This window comes from Macaca fascicularis, chromosome 14, assembly GCF_037993035.2.
Source record: "Macaca fascicularis isolate 582-1 chromosome 14, T2T-MFA8v1.1".
NCBI classification, from domain to species: domain Eukaryota; kingdom Metazoa; phylum Chordata; class Mammalia; order Primates; family Cercopithecidae; genus Macaca; species Macaca fascicularis.
In genome coordinates, this window is record NC_088388.1 from 9,614,352 (window position 1) to 9,633,513 (window position 19,162).

The 19,162-nt window shown below is 50.5% G+C and overlaps 1 protein-coding gene across 50 annotated transcripts; it reads left to right on the top strand.

Moving 5' to 3' along the window:
- Positions 1–408: 408 nt before the first annotated feature.
- Positions 409–14,541, top strand: SF1 (splicing factor 1). 50 transcript variants are annotated; one of them, XM_074013258.1, is made up of 15 exons: positions 636–813; positions 1,026–1,188; positions 2,517–2,645; positions 5,632–5,707; positions 8,733–8,885; positions 9,090–9,179; positions 9,535–9,718; positions 9,806–9,921; positions 10,017–10,124; positions 10,853–11,033; positions 11,296–11,573; positions 11,888–11,947; positions 12,060–12,239; positions 12,984–13,188; positions 13,621–14,541. In XM_074013258.1, exons 3-15 carry the CDS (start codon positions 2,564–2,566, stop codon positions 13,654–13,656), a joined length of 1,749 nt encoding a protein of 582 aa, XP_073869359.1. In that variant the 5' UTR covers positions 636–813; positions 1,026–1,188; positions 2,517–2,563; the 3' UTR covers positions 13,657–14,541. The 50 variants fall into 50 exon arrangements, with proteins under 50 accessions (XP_045228016.2, XP_073869370.1, XP_073869381.1 ...); XM_074013261.1 differs by having other exon boundaries at positions 11,296–11,569; positions 11,893–11,947; XM_074013262.1 differs by having other exon boundaries at positions 11,317–11,573.
- The last annotated feature ends 4,621 nt before the right edge of the window (positions 14,542–19,162 follow it).

Here is a 19,162-nt window from a genome sequence, read left to right on the forward strand (position 1 = left end):
TCCCGTGCTCCCGCCCCAAGGTTCCGCGTTACCATGGGAACAAAGGTTGACGTCACTTAGGGCTTCCATGCTGGACCCGAGGGTCGATGGTGAAGGGAGACTAGCGGAGAGGGCGGTGTTGCTCTATATACGCATGCGCACTTCATGCTCCAGGATTCCCCCGCCATAAATCTCGTTCCGGCTGGGCCTTTTCCGCCGCGACTTCTCGCTTAATCCCGGAGAAACTGCCCCCTGAGGGAGGAGAGTAGAAAAAAGCTGGAACCGGCGACAGCCAATCCCGTGACACTACGACGCACGCGAAATTGATTGACTCCACCGCTGCAGCCAATGAGAGAGCTCGTCGACGCTCCGTCACAGAGTTCGCCCCACCCCATCCCCTCCTTTCTGGACTCCGAGCTCAGTTCACGCAGTAACAAATGAAGTGCGCGCTGCGACACCTCCCAGCCCACCGGACTCCGCCGCCATTTCCTCGCCTGGCCTAACGGTTCGGCCAATCCCAGCGCTCATCAAGAAGGACTGAGGCTCCGCCAATCGGAGGCCCCCGATTTCGACCCTTCGCTTCGGCCCGGCCCAATCCAGTCCCCGGTCCCGCCGCCCCCGGCCCGCCCCCGCGGCGGCCTTTCTCCTCCCTCTTTGTGCGTCTCGCGCCGCCGCCGCCCGCCGCGTGAAAGGACGGGCTCCGCGCGCTCCGGCAGCGCAGTCGGGTCCCCTCCCCCCGGGAGGCTTGCGAAGAAGCCGCCGCCGACGAAAAGCAGCTGCCGGTGCCTGTCCCCGGGGGCGCCATGGCGACCGGAGCGAACGCCACGCCGTTGGGTAAGCTGGGCCCCCCCGGGCTCCCCCCGCTTCCCGGACCCAAAGGGGGCTTCGAGCCGGGCCCTCCGCCTGCACCCGGGCCTGGGGCGGGGCTGCTGGCTCCCGGGCCGCCGCCGCCCCCGCCCGTGAGCTCGATGGGGGCCCTGACCGCGGCCTTCCCCTTCGCGGCGTTGCCTCCGCCGCCTCCGCCGCCGCCCCCTCCGCCTCCCCAGCAGCCGCCGCCGCCTCCACCTCCACCGTCCCCCGGCGCCTCGTACCCGCCGCCGCAGCCGCCCCCTCCGCCGCCGCTCTACCAGCGCGTCTCGCCGCCGCAGCCGCCGCCACCCCAGCCGCCGCGTAAGGACCAGCAGCCGGGCCCGGCCGGCGGCGGAGGAGGTGAGTCGGGCCGAAAGAGCGCGAGAGGCGTCGCGCGGACGGGCCCGGCCGCCTGAGGGGCGCGCGGCGGCGGCGACGGCGGCTGCACGCGGCAGGGGCGCGCGCGCGCGCGCGCACGGGGAGGCCCGGGCGGAGGCGCCCCGGGGCGCGCGCGGCCTGGTTCTAGGGCCTCGAGTGCGCACGCGCGCTGTTGGGGAGGGTTGGGCGGGCGGGAGGCGCTCTGTGCGCAGACGCAGTGAGGTGGTCGGGCTGTGCGGCGCAGTTCTATAGACTCGGGGCCCCTTATTGCCCTTCAGTCCGCTGATGTTCAGCACTGGACGGGGTGCTGGTTGTGAATGCCGGCAGGGCGTGAAAGCCTCACCTGATGATGTGCGGCGGCTCCTTTCTGGTCTTGAGCCAGAATGGGAACCATACCAAGGATAGCTGCTCTGCTTGTATAGCAAGGCAGGGTTTTCATCCGGGAGAGGTTGGCATGCTTCAGGTGATGGTTGGGTCTGATCTTTTTTGGTCTCTTTTGGGGAGAGAACTCTAGTTTTTTAATCTCCGTTCAGTATCCTTAGATCTCAGTCTGACCGGCTCTCCTGTCACTTTGTTTTAAAAAGTTTTTCCTTCTGATCGTGTATCGCCTGGGAAATAGAAGGACTCTTGTGCTAAACTTAGGGAGTTTCTGCCTGTGTATGGGGGAAGGACAACTTGGCTGCTATTGTATAGGTTGTTGTTTGTTGAATTTTTGATAGATCCTTTTAAAAGTTCAGACTCTGAGTGTCCAACTGGCCAGGAAAATTGAATGCTGATCTTGGCCAAACTTACGAAGACAAAAGTGATCTTGTTGAAGAATTGGGCTTTTCCCACTCGGTAGGGTATAACTAGGTTTAGCTCTCCTCCTGCCTCTTAAGTGACTGGTGAGGGGAGTGGAGGTGGGCGGAGCCCCCAGTCCCATCAGGGCTGCTTTACAAACCTATGATTCTTCAATGTATTTGTGTCTCCCCTGGGGATTTCAGAGCACTCATGGTTGATGTAGTATATATCTAACACACTCTGCAGTCATATACATTAAGATTACCATGTTTACATATTTGACAGTTTCTCTAGACAAAAGAAGGTGAAATGTTAACTTGCCTGACCCAGGACCACATACCCTTGTAGTGTCCATAAGCTTTAAATCTCTGATCTCTGAGGTTTGTTTTCTGGTTTTTTGCTGTTTAAGTTTTAGGTTAAGCTCTCAGTTTCGCAATCTGCTGAGTTTCTGTGTAGTACCTTAAATACCCTTGACTGTCTGTTGGTAACTATTTATATTTACATCTGATGGGCTTTGTCTCTGCCTTTAGACTTCCCAAGTAAGAAGCGGAAGAGGAGCCGCTGGAACCAAGACACAATGGAACAGAAGACAGTGATTCCGGGAATGCCTACAGTTATTCCCCCTGGACTTACTCGAGAACAAGAAAGAGCTTATATAGGTAAATATACGTTCTGCATCCAAATGCACTTTGAGATTGTTACGATTTATTCTGAGCAAGATCTGCATTTCTTGAAAGTTTGAGATTGTAGTTATCTTTTTTGAGATGAGATATTTTCATGACTTTGGTATCATCTGTCAGTTTTTGCCCAGTGAGTTCTGCATTTGCAGCTCCTTGTTTTGGTCTGTTCATAACTGCAGTGTTCTCCATGAGTGTCAGGAAGGTAGGGTCTCACTTAGGGGTAAAAACAGTCCCCAGACCAGCAGCCCACCCTTTTCAGCTGCTGCTGTTCATTGCCAGTTGATGAGGTGAGTGTCATCTGCCTCTCTGGACAGGCCCCAGTGGAGAACACCACAGGTACTGTAAACCAAGTACTTTTCACAGCATGGCCTTTCACCATAATTTCATATTTCTCCCCCTAAAATGTGGTCTTTTACTTTTTATAGGTACTTTCTGAAAGAAAAAAAAAACTGACAAAAAGTGGTTCTGAAAGTGTGTTTACAATTTATCCCTTTTTATTTTCTTGAATTTAAGAATTTAACCTTCCCTTCAACATCTTTTCTGGTTTGGTTTATGGAGAGCTGTCTTAAAATGAAGGCTCTTGTATTTACTCTTAAGTCTGCTGGGAAAGGGATATTGCATGGATATGGAATGAAGTGCTAGGATAAAAAGGTTTTATCTGCTGGGAGGTTTTGAGAATTAAGAATGACTGTCCACAGTGGAATTGAAATTAACTTCAAAATTGCTTTTTTGAAAAAAAGTTTTTAATGAAAGTTTTACCTTTTAAAGCTGTCTCAAAAAAGTTCACTTGATAAACATTTTCTACTAACTAAACAAACATCCCCTTTGGAGGAAATTCGGGCAAAGACCTCCTAAGCCTACGAGGCTGTGGCCTTCACAACCAAAACGCTTCAAGGCCAGCATGTTACTACTCTTGAGGGTCTTAATTTCCTGTTTTTTAGACTGCTGAGAATTTTGAGGCGTTGGAATTGTCTCTCTCCTTTCACAGTACTACTAATACTTACTCTTTCCCCTACTGTTCCTGTCTACTCCCACCCATTCCCTTGTGTCTCATATTAGACCATTCTGGGTCTTTACAACCTTGTGAAATGCCCCTAGTGGAGTGATATCCCAAGAACACAAGCATACTTAGAAAATGGGAAGAGCACAAATTCCTTACATCTCTCCATTTCTCTTTCTGTGGAGGGCTGGTTAGTTCACTGGGCCCTAAGGGCTATTTATAGCTATAATCAAAATAGATAGAATCAAAGGAGAGGTGTAGTTCTTCATAGAAGAAAATGACCCTTTTTATTTAGATCAGGCCACGCATCTCCATAGTCAGGAAGACTCAGCTTCCCCTCTCAGTGAAGGTGACTTTCACCTCGAGTTGTTGAGCTTAATACTCAACTGCAAAGTCAGAATTTTTTAGTATAAAGGAGCTTGGGGAGCCATGTGTGTCACTAATTTTCTGTCTTCCACAGTATATACTGCTTTGTCCAGGATGCCCTCAGTGTCTTTTTTTTTTTTTTTTTTTTTGGAGAGACGCAGTCTTACTCTGTCGCCAGGCTGGAGTGTAGTGGTGCGATCTCGGCTCACTGCAGCCTGCTCCTCTCAGCTTTAAGTGAGTCTCCTGCCTCAGCCTCCCAAGTAGCTGGGACTACAGGCACACGCCACCACGCCCAGCTAATTTTTTTTGTATTTTTAGTAGAGACAGGGTTTCACCATGTTGGCCAGGATGGTCTTGATCTCTTGTCCTCATGATCTGCCCGCCTCGGCCTCCCAAAGTATCGGGATTACAGGCGTGAGCCACTTCGTCTGGCCGGTATCTTTCGATAATAATGGGTTTTCATTTCTTCAGGGTTTCAGTGTGTGGGTGTGGTATAGCCCTGTGGATGTATTTAAAGTTAGAAGCAATCTTTGGTTAGATGCATTAATCCTATCTTGGAACCAGCTCAATTTTAACCCAACCTAGTAACACTTGCCCTTATTGGAGATGCCTGCTCAAAATTCTCAGATGCTACGAAGGTAAGGAACAGGTGGTTATTCTGCACGTTGAAGAAAGCTGCTCTGGCTCTGCAGTTCCCATTATCTTGGAAAATCAGCCGTGTAACATTTCCCTGGAGTCACTGGCAACTTTTGTGAAACCCTCATCTCTCTTTTTCATGCACAGCCTCATTGGTCAAGGCCCGAGAGCCACGTACATTGTCCTTGATCACACATTCCATTCTTCTACACTCCTGCTCCCCATATGAATAGCGAGCCTGAAAAGAAATTCTTAGCACTTTATGGTTACCGGTTTATTAAGATATGTGGTTTGTCATTTAATGTTTGAATAAATATTTCGTATAATTGAATAAAAGCTGCAGGTATTGGGAGACCCTTACTAGTACAGGTCTGGTTGTACAGAAAGAGTATGTACAAATTCTGTAAGGTGTTGAATTTTGTTGTTAAATGTCTTATTTAAGGAATTTTAAATGCGGTATTAATGAAAATGATCTTTGCTCAAATGGTATTTTTCCTTGTCCCATGTTAATTGGGTCTCATTTTGGGCTATGTTTAATATTTAATGAAGAAAAACTCAATTCTTGCCCTCAAGTAATTTGATGGGAATCGGGTATTGGTGACATAACATGGTTTTTGGTTCTGGGTACCAATTGTAAGCAAGCCTTGGTGGGGAGGAAGAGGTGAAACACCTCGTAATTGCTTGGATGTTAGCCTTAGTGAACAGTCTTTATTGCTAACCCCTCTTCCAACAAACTGTTTGCTTCCTTAAGTGATAACCATTTTGAAGTGAAAAAAACCTATAGATGTAAAAGGACTCCTGCCGATAGGTGGTTGGGGGTTTTTGCTTCAATGTGTTCACTGATCAATCGTCCCTTTCAAAGTCTCCGAGTTCTTCATGCTTGTTGTTGAGATTTGAGATGTTTATTGGTAACATTGTCTTTTTTCCATCCTTTTTTTTCTTTCCTAACCTGGTTTCTTCCAGTGCAACTGCAGATAGAAGACCTGACTCGTAAACTGCGCACAGGAGACCTGGGCATCCCCCCTAACCCTGAGGACAGGTTGGGAAACAGTTTTAACCAGCTGACAGTAACGCTTTTACCTTTTTCTCAATACGTTTTACTGGTGGCAACATATTGTGTCAGTTCAATAAAATCCTAGTATGACGACTGTACCCTGACCACTCTGGGGATTAAGGTTTAATTAGAAATAATGTATGGTCAGTCAACAGTTAGAAAATTGGAATAAAACTTAAATGTTGGGAGAATAAAAAGTTACAGGAAAATGGACAACTGGTTTCCAATTGGTAAGCATGTAGATCTTAACCTGATTTACCCACCCTTAGGGACAGTGAGGTGACCTGTTAACCTGCCTTTTCAGTACCTGCTTTGGCCGAAAGCCCAGGGCATAGAGTTTTTCTCACAGGTACACGGTGCAGGGACTAAAAATATTTTTGAGCATCACTGAACTTGAGCAAGCCAGGAGCTCTGGTCCGCTCATTGCTGCAGTCTTCCTGCTCATGGTTTTGAGATGGTTTCAAAATCAGATGAGATTTCTAACCAACTTCCTTCACTGCCAGTTAACTTTCAGCCTTGGCCATTGCCTTGGGGGTGTTGGGAGGGGCCAGAATATTCTCACCTATTTTGGGAAGGCATGCAACCAACCCTAAATTACTTTTTTTTTTCCTTAAAGGGAGCGTGGGCCTCAAACAGCTGTGGTCATGTCATTTCAATTTGCAGTTTCTCTCACCTCAGAAAAATAATTTGTGTGGGGGAGATGAACTTTTTTAAACTGGAATTTTATTAGCTGATTGAACAGCTAAAATTGGTCATTTAATTTGAAGGGCAGTAAGTCTCTCCCTCTCACTGAATTTTCTCTTAGTGCATACAGCATAGTTGAAAAGACTTTGCTTTAAAAAGTAGTGTTTTTGGCTTTTGTTACCTAGTTAATAGCTTTTTAAATCAGGAAGATGATGTAATGGCTTTAGAAGTCACTCACTCATGCATCTTTCTTCCGCCCTTTGCCAGGAAACATTAACTTCCTTGTTTCTGCATATTGACTCTTTAATTTTACTTACTACGTTTGCTATATTTTACCTATAGATAGATTTTGGTTGTAGGGTTGTGTTGTGTTTCATTTCTTTTTAAAGTTTTTTTTTAAAAAATTTACATTGTAGGTCATAGACCACAACTGTTTAGTGCCTTTTTGGCCTTTTTCCCTTTAATAATATGTCTACAGGTCACCAGTCAATTCCTCCAAAGGTTGAATTTTTAACAAACCTTCTTTGCTTCCTGGATAACTGGGATTAGAATTTAGTTGATCTAGCCGATGCCTATTGGAGGTGAAGAAGTCGGGCCAGTCTAACCTCTAGAATACTAGTTTTTGCCTTTCACTTCTGCAATTTGGGAAGAGGTTAAACTGTTGTGAGGCCTTCACATGGCCAATTGGGTAATTGGGTGCTGGTAAGACTTGTTTTTGTAACTAGCCAAGAGTGCTTAATTCTAGACAGCTATGGGGTGGGAATTAGAAATGTCAAGCATGTTAGAAATAAAACCAGAGCAGGGTTTTTCCTCCCTTGTATTCAGTTTTGAAAGAGGCCCTAATGCCTGATTGGTTTTGCTTTTGAGCCCAGGTTGGAGGGAAATGCATGGGTTTTCTTAATTAAGATAATTTATTAAAAAGGTGTTATATCAATTAAGCCACTTTATTGTTATTTCGATGCTGCTTAACTTGCACAGTAAAACATGTTTAAAACTTTTCTTGTAGACTTAAATGTATAAGATGGTAGTCTAATGAGCTGGGGTATGTTTGCTTTTGTTCACTTTTACTGGATTGTGCTAACAGTTTATACAAATGCTAGAAACGGAGGTGTCATTTAGCCGTCATTAGCCATGAACAAACCTGACCTTTTATTCCATCGTGTGTGTAACGTGGTGTGACATGGTTCCCTTTAGGCTGAAGACAGTGGGAGCAGCCGAGTTCAGTCCTTGCTCTCCAACTAGGCAAGGTTCTCTCAACTAAACCAAGGGTATAGGAGTCTTGACTACTTTCAGGATGTTTTTTTAATAACCTGATCCACATGGTCTCTTCCCTTCTTGCAGCTGCTACTAAATTTTCATTCAGAATATCAAGCTATGGTCCTTTTTGTAATCTTAACTCAAAATTCTAGGAGTGTAACCTCTCTTTTTTATTACCGCAAAATCCAGCTGTGGTAAACTGACCATTTTATCATTATATTTTTTTACTTGTAGCAACAGCATTTTACTCCTTAAAAAAATGAGAGAGAGAAAATCTGCTTTCTGGACTTGTAAACTCTGGTGGAGAATCATAGGTTTTCCCCTTGCTGTTTGCAGGTTCAGACCCTAGACAAGTATTTGACCAAATCTGCATTTGCAGCCTCTCGCAGAAGCTGCTTTAGCACTTTAACGTTTTTCTCTACTCAGACTCCCCAACCTCGAACAGCCAGAAAACAGGTTGTCTCCTGGGCCTTGGACACAGCCAGCCAGGCCATTGAAGGAAAAGCAAAGACGAAGCCTTGAACCATCTCTCTCCATTGTGGGGGCCAGTAGCTGCAGTAGCCTTCAGTCCCAGTTGCATTGGGTTAAGGAGCTTATGCGCACTATGTGTTAGGGGTACAGAAGCTTTTCCTCGTAGGGCATTAGCTCTCCAAGAGTGAACATTTTGCCTAAACTTGGGGTTTCTGTGGTTCATAAAGTTGGAATATTGTAATTTTTTTTCAAATGGAAGAAAATCCATATTTGGCAAGAAGACTCCAGGGGATGATACTGTCCTTGCCACTTATAGTCCAGAGATTTTCCCCAAAGGATAGACATTTTTTCTCTCATCACTTCTAGATGCAAAACCTTTTATTTTTTTCCTTTCTCACACACACCCCAGACCCTTAACGTTCAGCCAGCTTCCATCTCCCCATTCCACACGATCTTGAGTAGCACACGTTATGGTCGGTTCCTCCGGAGTGTTGTATTAGGGTCTGAGAGGCAGAGGGGCTGGGAAAGACTTGTTATAGTCCGTGTGGGAATGAGAGAAGTCGGGGCAGAATAGTAAACGGGAGTCTGTTTCCCACAGGTCCCCTTCCCCTGAGCCCATCTACAATAGCGAGGGGAAGCGGCTTAACACCCGAGAGTTCCGCACCCGCAAAAAGCTGGAAGAGGAGCGGCACAACCTCATCACAGAGATGGTTGCACTCAATCCAGATTTCAAGCCACCTGCAGATTACAAGTAAGCAGAGGGGCTAGGTCATCTGGGATGAGGACACATGCAGATCATGGGTGACCTGCTGGGATGGGACAATATTGGCACTACTCACCTCTTACCCCAAATCACCCATAATTAGCACTTGGTGTACCAGTAGTTAGTTTTAGAAAAGCTACTGACTGCGTCATTCTCCAGAAATGTGTGCAGTGACAGGCTTTTCTTTCTTAGACCTCCAGCAACACGTGTGAGCGATAAAGTCATGATTCCCCAAGATGAGTACCCAGAAATCAACTTTGTGGGGCTGCTAATCGGGCCCAGGTGAGTAACTGCTAGTCTATAGGATATAGAATTCCTTTAGAGCCTCTGAGATGTGTCTGTTTTGTGCCTAATTGGGAACTGTTGGCTTACTTTTCCCCTTTTTGGTAGGACATTCATTTTGACTGAATTAATGTGTTTCTGTGAGAAGGTGTTTTAATTTCCGTGCTAGTGCGGAGAAGTCAAATCCTCAGGTTTACTGTGGCTGACTGTAATGTAGAGTTCATGGAGCTTTTGGTGGGAAAATCCAATTCTCTGTGCTTTTGGTTTCCCACCAGTGTCAAATTGGTCCAGCCTCTGTTCCCTCTTGAGTATGAACTTGTCAGGTATAAATTCAGTCATTTCTGCCTCTCTATAGAGGAAACACCCTGAAGAACATAGAGAAGGAGTGCAATGCCAAGATTATGATCCGGGGGAAAGGGTCTGTGAAAGAAGGGAAGGTTGGGCGCAAAGATGGCCAGATGTTGCCGGGAGAAGATGAACCACTTCATGCCCTGGTCACCGCCAACACAATGGAGAACGTCAAAAAGGCAGTGGAACAGGTGAGTGGTGAGCCCAGAAAGGAAGCGTCTTGGCAGAAACCTAGGCGGAAGCCCTAAGCACTTAACTGTTCATTGCATATTCACTAGATAAGAAACATCCTGAAGCAGGGTATCGAGACCCCAGAGGACCAGAATGATCTACGGAAGATGCAGCTTCGGGAGTTGGCTCGCTTGAATGGGACCCTTCGTGAAGATGACAACAGGTATGTGATCAGTTTAAACGAGTGTGTGTGGAGACCTGAAGAACCTGTGGAAGTACAGATTGTCCCCTTGCATTGACCTCTTTTTCCCTTAATAGGATCTTAAGACCCTGGCAGAGCTCAGAGACCCGCAGCATTACCAACACCACAGTGTGTACCAAGTGTGGAGGGGCTGGCCACATTGCTTCAGACTGCAAATTCCAAAGGTGAGGGGCTGGCTCTTGCGGTTTCCTGGTAGCCTGCAATGTGCAGGACAACTCTTGTCACATTAATTGGTTGCTGTTAATCTTACCAAGAGAAACATCCTTTCTGTTAGTGTGGTCTGTAATGGTGTGATTTAAAGCCCAGGATGATTAGAAATAGGCTGTACAGATACCCCTGTTTGTCTTAACCCCAAGAAAACTGGAAGCTTCTGTTTTTGGTATGAATGTTTTCACTGGGGCTGAGTAGGAAATTCACTGCTTTTGCTGTTCAGAATTGGTTCAAGAAGAGTAAGCAGTCTCTACAGATTTCTGACCAGTCGCAAGTCCGCACTGGATATCAACACTTTTTGACTAACTGGCAAATATGTAAAGGTTTGTTCAGGAAGTTCGTTCTGGCAGTTGTGCCAGTCTTGCATAGATTTTCCTTTCCTCAAACTGGGAATAAATTTTGATGAAATTGACTTGAGAGAACCTGTGCTTCCTCGATGGTCAGGGTCTCCTGTGCTCTTCACCCAGGGCCCCTCTGCTCTGGTGATCCCAGATGCAGAACTGGGCACGAAACTGAAGATCTAATGAGACTGTTGAGAGCCATGCCCAGTAAGGGGTTAGAAAGATGTGTGATGATCTGGTGATTGAATTCTTCAAAAGTTTATATTGGTTCCTCAGGATAAAAGCTTCCTTCTTAACAAATTTTTCCCCTTTGTCTGTTTGTGTCCCTCACGCTACTTCAGGCCTGGTGATCCCCAGTCAGCTCAGGATAAAGCACGAATGGATAAAGAATATTTGTCCCTCATGGCTGAACTGGGTGAAGCACCTGTCCCAGCATCTGTGGGCTCTACCTCTGGGCCTGCCACCACACCCTTGGCCAGTGCACCTCGTCCTGCTGCTCCCGCCAACAACCCACCTCCACCGGTGAGCCTGAGGGCTGGTTCTCTTGGTCTGGCTTCTCCATTCTCTACTGCAGAGACTGGGAGCTATGGCCACGTGGTTTGGGTAGAGCCAATAGATGGATGTGAATGGCAACATTGTTCTTCCGGGATCTCAGGCCAGTTTGGGGACTTCTCACTTTGTGAAGACCTTGTTACTGTGTTCTGGTCCTGTGGCATTACCAGAAGAACAATGTTGCCACTAGGGGGCACAGGCAGGGACGTTGGCGGGAAATGCTCTCACGTAGTCTCTCATGTCTACCACCCAGAGTCGCCCACCCTGGATGAATTCTGGCCCTTCAGAGAGTCGGCCCTACCATGGCATGCATGGAGGTGGTCCTGGTGGGCCCGGAGGTGGCCCCCACAGCTTCCCACACCCATTACCCAGCCTGACAGGTGGGCATGGTGGACATCCCATGCAGCACAACCCCAATGGACCCCCACCCCCTTGGATGCAGCCACCACCACCACCGATGAACCAGGGCCCCCACCCTCCTGGGCACCATGGCCCTCCTCCAATGGGTAAGTAAGTGTCAGACCAGAAACCTTGGGGCTTTGGGATAAGCAGGGGGTTATGTCAGGTCACTGTTTGCTAGAAGCAACTCTCAAGTAGCTGGGCAATGTGCCAGATCTGCCTGACTTGCCTGGGTTGTGGCTCTGGAAGGAGCAAGATTCCATTCTGGTTCAGGGAGTGATGCTGTGTTGGGTAGGCACAGACCTGCCTTTTACAGGCATGGTTTTCAGAACTCGTGTAAGGATAGCAATTCAGGTTATCACAGGGGTGGCTTCCCTGGCCAGTTCCAATGTCCTGCTAAGTCCCTGCTCTTTCCTTCCATCAAGATCAGTACCTGGGAAGTACGCCTGTGGGCTCTGGGGTCTATCGCCTGCATCAAGGAAAAGGTAATGGCTGTCTGCTGACTGTGGGTCTTCACCTAGGCTTGGGTGAGTGGGGGCTCTGGCCCAAATTCCCCCCTTTCCCTGAGGCCTCATCTTTACCTCCACCTACCCGCAGGTATGATGCCGCCGCCACCTATGGGCATGATGCCGCCACCGCCGCCGCCTCCCAGTGGGCAGCCCCCACCCCCTCCCTCTGGTCCTCTTCCCCCATGGCAACAGCAGCAGCAGCAGCCTCCGCCACCCCCTCCGCCCAGCAGCAGTATGGCTTCCAGTACCCCCTTGCCATGGCAGCAAAGTGAGTAGAATATTTTGGGCTTGTGGGGGTGGGTGGGATGGGGGTGGGGCTGACAGGAACCATAGAGCCTCACACAAGCAGGCAGGTGCCTTGGGATGAGCCCCTGGGCTCTGCTGGGGTTGTGAACAGAAAGGGCCTCCTGGTCCAGGGGGTGGAGGGGCATCTTGAAGAGGAGAGCTGATGTTTGGTGTGGTTGTGTCTGGGGAGAGGTTCGTGGGGGCCTGAAGGGGAGCCTGCTATTGTAGGTAGGGGGCCAGAAGTCCAGAGCCTCGCAGGCTGAATGAGCGGCTGGCTGGACTGAGCCTGGTGCATATGGGTCGAGTGGGATGGTGCATGCTTGCTCTGGCGAGGGCTGTGATTGGGGTGAGAGACTGCAGAGGTGGGACCGGGCAGTGGGGAGAGAGCAGCTGTGACCTTGAGGTTGAATGTGCCGTTCGGTGGTGGCGGCGGCTGGGCGGAGGGACATCAGAGCTGTTCTTGTGTCTGGTACCTTCCCCTCAGCCCTTCCAGGGGCATTGGTGACAAAGGGCTTACTCTGTTAAGCCCAGAGACCTCGAGGCTGACCCCAGGGTAGTCGTGCCCACCCCTCCACTCCCCATCACCAGCCCCGCCCGCCCGCCCCCCACCACCGTACCGCATGCCAAGCAAGGAGCAGGCGCCCCTCGCCCCCATCCCAAGGCAGCAGCCGCAGACAGCCGCGGTGTGCCCCCGCGCGTGTGACCTTGGGCTTCTTTACCACCCCAGATACGACGACTACCACCACGAGCGCTGGCACAGGGTCCATCCCGCCATGGCAACAGCAGCAGGCGGCTGCCGCAGCTTCTCCAGGAGCCCCTCAGATGCAAGGCAACCCCACTATGGTGCCCCTGCCCCCCGGGGTCCAGCCGCCTCTGCCGCCTGGGGCCCCTCCCCCTCCGCCGCCTCCACCACCTGGTTCCGCCGGCATGATGTATGCCCCGCCCCCTCCTCCTCCGCCTCCCATGGACCCTTCTAACTTTGTCACCATGATGGGCATGGGGGTGGCGGGCATGCCGCCCTTCGGGATGCCTCCAGCTCCCCCACCGCCTCCACCACAGAACTAGACTTGTTTTTTAAGAAAATATATATTATATATAGAGAGAATTGGTCTCGTTTAAACACGCCGAACCTCACCATATGGAGCCAGACATTGGGACGCACGCATGTGATTGTGTGTGCACGCATGTGTGTGTGTGCACGCACTGGGCTGGGCCAAGCGACTGAGGATTCGCTTGGGAACGGGCAGGTGGTAGTAGGGGCGCCAGCTTGAGCTCTCCTGGCGCCCCGTAGCATCGAGTGTCTTCTTTGTCTTCTTTCTCTCCTCACCCAACTCCCTTTGCCTCTCCCCAAACCGGGCCGCCAGGATCCCTCCCCGCGGCGGCGATGGCCCGAGCCATGAGAGTGAGGACTTTCCGCGCCCATTGGTGACCCTTCCAGGCAGACAGCCTCAGCAACGCCCCTGGTGGACAGGATGGTTCGGCAAAGCAGCCTGAGTTATTTTTGTGGACGGAATCGGAACACGCTGGCTCCATATCGTGAAATTTTTATTAATTTTTTTTCTTTTTCCTTTGTTATTTCCTTATCTCTTCCTTTCTTCAGACTCCGTCCAAGGAGATGCTCTCCCCGGTCTTCTGCTGCAATTAGATTCCTTTCCCTTCTCTCCAGTTCTCCTTCCCTTACCAAGGAGAGGGGAGCAAATGGTTTTGGGCATGGGCTGCAGCCATTCATGTCAAGCTGGTTGTGGCGTTCTTTGGTTCTAAGTTTTTCAAGGCGCCATAGCCACCCCCGAAGATATTTAAAGTGTGAGGTTTTTTAGTCTCTGCCACCCTTGTCAAGGGAGTCTTGTACAGTTGCCGAGGGTAGGTTCATTTCCAGGTTCCAGGATTCCCATCCGCCCTGGCGCTCCTGCCAGCAGTGGGTGGGCAGCCTGAGCTCCCTTGGGCTCGCCTGCCAGCCTGGAGTTCTTCCCGTGCTCCTTGACCACCTGAGCTGCCTCAGATTCCATTTGGTCCTCTCCTTCCTGGAAGGCTTTCTTTTGTGTTTTATTTTAATCCCAAATGTCTGAATGTTTTGCAGTGTCTAGGGGTTTGAGCCCCTCGTTTATTCTCCTTCCTTTTTCCTCCCGCTTCCCTTTCCATGGAGTGATTATGTTGATGATAATGTATACTGCGCGTTCTCTTCACTGGTTTATCTGCAGAAATTTCTCTGGGCTTTTTTTGGTGTTAGATTCAACACTGCGCTAAAGCGGGGATGTTCCATTGAATAAAAGAGCAGTGTGGTTTTCTGGGTCTGCTTCTTTATTTTTAATGCCCCCCCCACCCCCTGCTTTTTCTTTTCACATAAACTTCCTCTACCAGCAGCAGCAGCACCAAAGTTGCCTTAACTTTTGTTCAGCACCTGGTCCGGGGGTGAGACTGTGGGTGGTTAATTAGGGAAGCCCACCACCTGCCTCCTGTGTGTGGCTTTGGTGGTGGGAGCTGAGTGTGTGGGTGGCTCCACAGTCTCCCCTTTGGTGACTAGTTAACATCGCTGAGAACCAATTTTGCCCCTCCTTGGTCACCGCTCATCTTTCTAGCCTCTGTCCTTTGAAGGCCTTTTCCTGGGGCTCAGACCTCCATGTTTGATGAGCTCCAGTGGTGATTTGTGCCTGGAAGCTGCCACCTGACTAAGGCCCTGGGCCTAGGGAGGCATCAACACTAAAGGTCAAGCCAACTAATCCTGCCTGTCAGGCACAGAGCAGCTAAAATTAAAACCGCCAAGTGGCTTTTTTCCTTCTCTGCTGGTGACTTGCAGCCTGCCAGCACTGTAGGCTTGGGGTGGGGGGGCAGGGACAGGATAAAGTGCTCCACCTTGTGCTTTGCCAGCACTTTTCGAAGGGTCTTCTGCTTTTTTTTATGTCTTGGACAGTGAGTGGGTAGTTCCTGTTACGGTTCCAGAGAAATCCATGTGTAGTCTCCACCAGGTAGTGAGGTCCTCTCCTGGGGAGAGGTGCCTTAGAGCTGCCCTGGTTCCACCTGCCTCTCCTTCCTTCAGGACGGCTGAGGGACAGTAGGCTCCCCCCAGCGCCTGGCTGCTGGGGCCAGCAACTGTGGCCTGGGCTGCTTTCCAGCTGTGAGCTGGGGCTGGCTACTGCTGTTTACTGGGGTGTCTGGTCCCCGTCCAGGAGGCCTGTGCTTTGCTATGGGTCTGCCGGGCTTGAGGGAGCCCTCAGAAGCAAGGCAAGCACAGTGCGTTTCCTCAGCCAAGCCCTAAACTTCGGCTCACCAAAAGGAGGACATCTTTTTTGCCTTTGTCCTTAACTGACAGAATGGGGGCAGGGCCTGGGGCCTGGCTACCCTGTTTGACCTTGGTTTCACCTCATTGCTTCCCCCACAAGCTTGGTTTCCCTGGTGGGCTCATTGGGCGGTTAATTAGCTCTTTGAAGCTTTGGAAGTGGCAAAGTGGCGCTATGTGGGTTTTAGAAATAAAATCAATAAATGACTTAACCACAGCCCAGCTATCTCCTCCGCTTCTCTCCCCCGAGGCCAGCTCCGTTCCTGTGCTCCCTCCCTCTCTGCTCCCTGCCGTCAGCTTTTGTTAAGGTTTTGGAGAGGAAGTGGCTGACTAAGGCATCAGTCTCCAAGGTGTTGGAGGCCCTGAAATGGAAGAGACAGCAGGAAGGCTTGGCCCTCTGAACCGTGGCAAGCATTTGCCTCTGCGGCAGAATCGGAGAGACAGAAAGGCCTGCCCACCTGTCTGAAGACACCTGGGGTGGGAAAGCAAGCCCTTTACTCCATCACGCTGTGACAGGGCAGTGCTTGCCCCGCCCCCCCCACCCCCCCTCCCCGTTCATTTCTGCTGCTGTTGCAGCACTGTCCCTGTCCCTCAAGGCCTGGCAAGAGGAATGCCAGTGGGGAAAGGTCAGCCTCAGGGCTGTGTTACTGAAGTTAAGCCAAGGGCTCTGGAGAAACCCATGATTGGTCCAAGGAAGGAGGCCGGGTTTCTAGTTAAAAACTTAGACATAAACAACCTTGAGTGAGTTCAGGTTGTAAAAGTGCTTCAGGGCTCATTAAACCTGCACACACAACACTAAGGAGGGGTGGAGGAAGCGGGGAAACAGATGAGATCGTGCTGCCCAGGTTTGATCATGCGGGGCTGGGGCATGCAGTGTCACCCCTGGACAAAGCCTGGAAACAGTGGGGAGTGATGGCATGACAAAGACTGAAAGACGTCACAGAAAAGGTAGTCGGAGAAAGTTAAAAATTTCCCAGTAAAAATGTTCATGAGACAGCAAGCGCCCTAGGTGTAAGAGGGGAGGGTAGCTGGGAAAGGATGGAATGAACTTGGCCTGCCCTGCCTGCAAGATGTGATGGTCTGTGGAGATCGGGTCCTCAGTGGCAGGAACGGAAAGTCTTGCAGAAAATAGGGGTCAATGCAAAGGTGTGTGTGGCCAAAGCAGGCTGCCACGATTGGGCTGTGAGGTGACAGCATGGTTAACTACTGCCTGCCTGGCAGTGGACTGCCAAGAAGTCAGCTCTACTCACAGCAACCCTCCAAGGGACAAGTGTGGGCTGTGAAGAACCTTGGATGCCAGGCCAAGCTGGAGTCCCAGCTGTGCTTAGTGGAGGATGAGGATGAGGCCTAGGAGCTGAGGCTGGGGTGCGAGCTGTGAAAGGGGAAGAGACCAGACAGCTGCCAGCACTGTGTTTTTGTATGTTTTTGAGACAGAGTCTCGCTGTGTTGTCCAGGCTGGTGTGTAGTGGCGATCTCAGCTCGCTGCAACTTCTGCCTCCTGGGCTCAAGTGATTCTCCTGCCTCAGCCTCCCGAGTAGCTGGGATTATAGGCATGTGCCACCATGCCTGGCTAATTTTTGTATTTTTAGTAGAGACAGGATTTCGCCACGTTGGTCAGGCTGGTCTCAAACTCCTAACCTCAGAAGATCCACCTGCCTCGGCCTCCCAAAGTGCTAGGATTATAGACGTGAGCCACCGTGCCCGGCCAGCATTGTTTTTTAATGGTTTATGGAACACTTCTTAAATTAAAGAAATTGGAAATTAGAGAAAAATGTAAGAAAAAGTTGTTTGCGTTCCCGTGTCTGTGGAGGTGCATTTTGGGTTTTTTTTCCTGATCTTTTTTCTCTGCTTGGAAATGTGGCAGGCACCACAGAAGACAGTGTGCCTGTGCCTTTTGGGGGCAGGGGTAGAGCAGGGCTTGGGAGTCTGGAGACCTCTGTAGGACTTGCAGTTTGGCCCACATACTAAGCCAGTGATTCCAGGGCTGCGTCTGCCGTGGCTCAGAAGGTGATCAGAGGCTGGGCGCTGGGGCTCATGCCTATAATCCCAGCACTTTGGGAGGCCAAGGTGGGCAGATCACCTGAGGTCAGGAGTTCCAGACCAGCCTGGTCCAACATGGTGAAACTCCGTCTCTACTAAAAATACAAAAATTAGCTGGGCATGGTGGCGGGTGCTTGTAATCCCAGCTACTTGGGAGGCTGAGGCAGAATTGCTTGAACCCAGGAGGCAGAGGTTGCAGTGAGCTGAGATCATGCCATTGCACTCTAGCCTGGGCAACAAGAATGAAACTCCATCTCAAAAAAAAAAAAAAAGTTCTCAGAAACAGCTTGGCCTTCCCTGAACCAGGCTCTCAATAGTATCCTGCAGCTGTCCAGGCTTTTGACCTGCTGCCTGCCCTCAGAACAGAAACCCAGCTCTTCCCGTCCACTGGCCCACCACCCGGGAGGCCCAGACAGCCTTTGAACTAGCACAAGGTCCTGGTTCCTTTCGCTTAAAGAACAGCAGGATCCAAAGCCTGCCCTCACAAGATGAGGCAGCAGCTGAGAGGAAGGAATTTATTTTTCTCATTGGAGACTCTAAATTTGATGAAGGAATCCAAAGCTCGGAAAGGTAAAGCAACAAACTTGAGGTCACACAGCAAGTCAGTGCTGGGGCCAGGACAAAGCGTGGAATGGGAGGATAGTCAAAGCCTCCAGGGAAGGGCCCGAAGCTGTGAGGCTATGCTCATGAATGGGGTGAGGTCCCCGAGGTACAGATTAGGCACCCATTTTATAGGGTGCCAGGTCACAGAGCTGGTTCACAAAATCCCTGCCCAGGGTGTGGCCCCAAGTGGCAGGAAGGAGTGAGAGAAGGCCTCCAATCACTTCCTAAGCAGTGGAATCACAGGGAGAACTTACTGTCATCAACCAGTATGATGACGGGGTGGGGAATGCCTCAGTTTCTCCCACCCCCAAGGGCCTACAGGACTACAGTTCCCAGGGCCCTGTGCTGCAGGCTAGCAGCCTCCCGCCAATGCTGGCCTGTAACCTGAGCATCCCTCTCCAAAAGGTCACTTCAGAGCTCCTTGAGGGACAGCAACAGGGGGAGCCCAGAGCTGCTCAGTTTCAGTGGGGGTGGAGTGAGGGCGGTGGCCCTGCCTCACACAACCTCCCTCACACCACCAGGGTTGTGGGCCCCCTTTCTCGAAGGGCCCCCTGTCTTGAAGACATTCTGCTAGTTGCACCTCTTCCGTAAGGGGACACTGACTTGCCTCCTGCACCGCAGCCTGCAGGGGGTCCTGGTTCCTTTTACCACAACACATGGCCTCCCATCCTGGTTTAGCCACTGGCAGACAGCTCCCCAATCCAGCACTCTTGCCTGATCTTTCTTGTATCCAACCCTGCAAAAGGCAGGGACAAGGGACAGAAGACCCGTGTGCAAGGCCTGGAGGAAGTGGGTCAGCACAGGCCTGTGAACAAGCCAGGCCAGTCTTGGAGGCCCAAGTGGAGCTCACCTCTCCCTCCCCTCCCCTCTCCTTCCTTTACCCTCAAAATAGCTCCCTGAGCTGCCAGGCCAAGACCCTCCCATTGCAGGGGAGGCGGGACGTGCTGCCCAGAGCCAGGCTTTAAATCCCCTTGAGCCTGGGGAGCTCT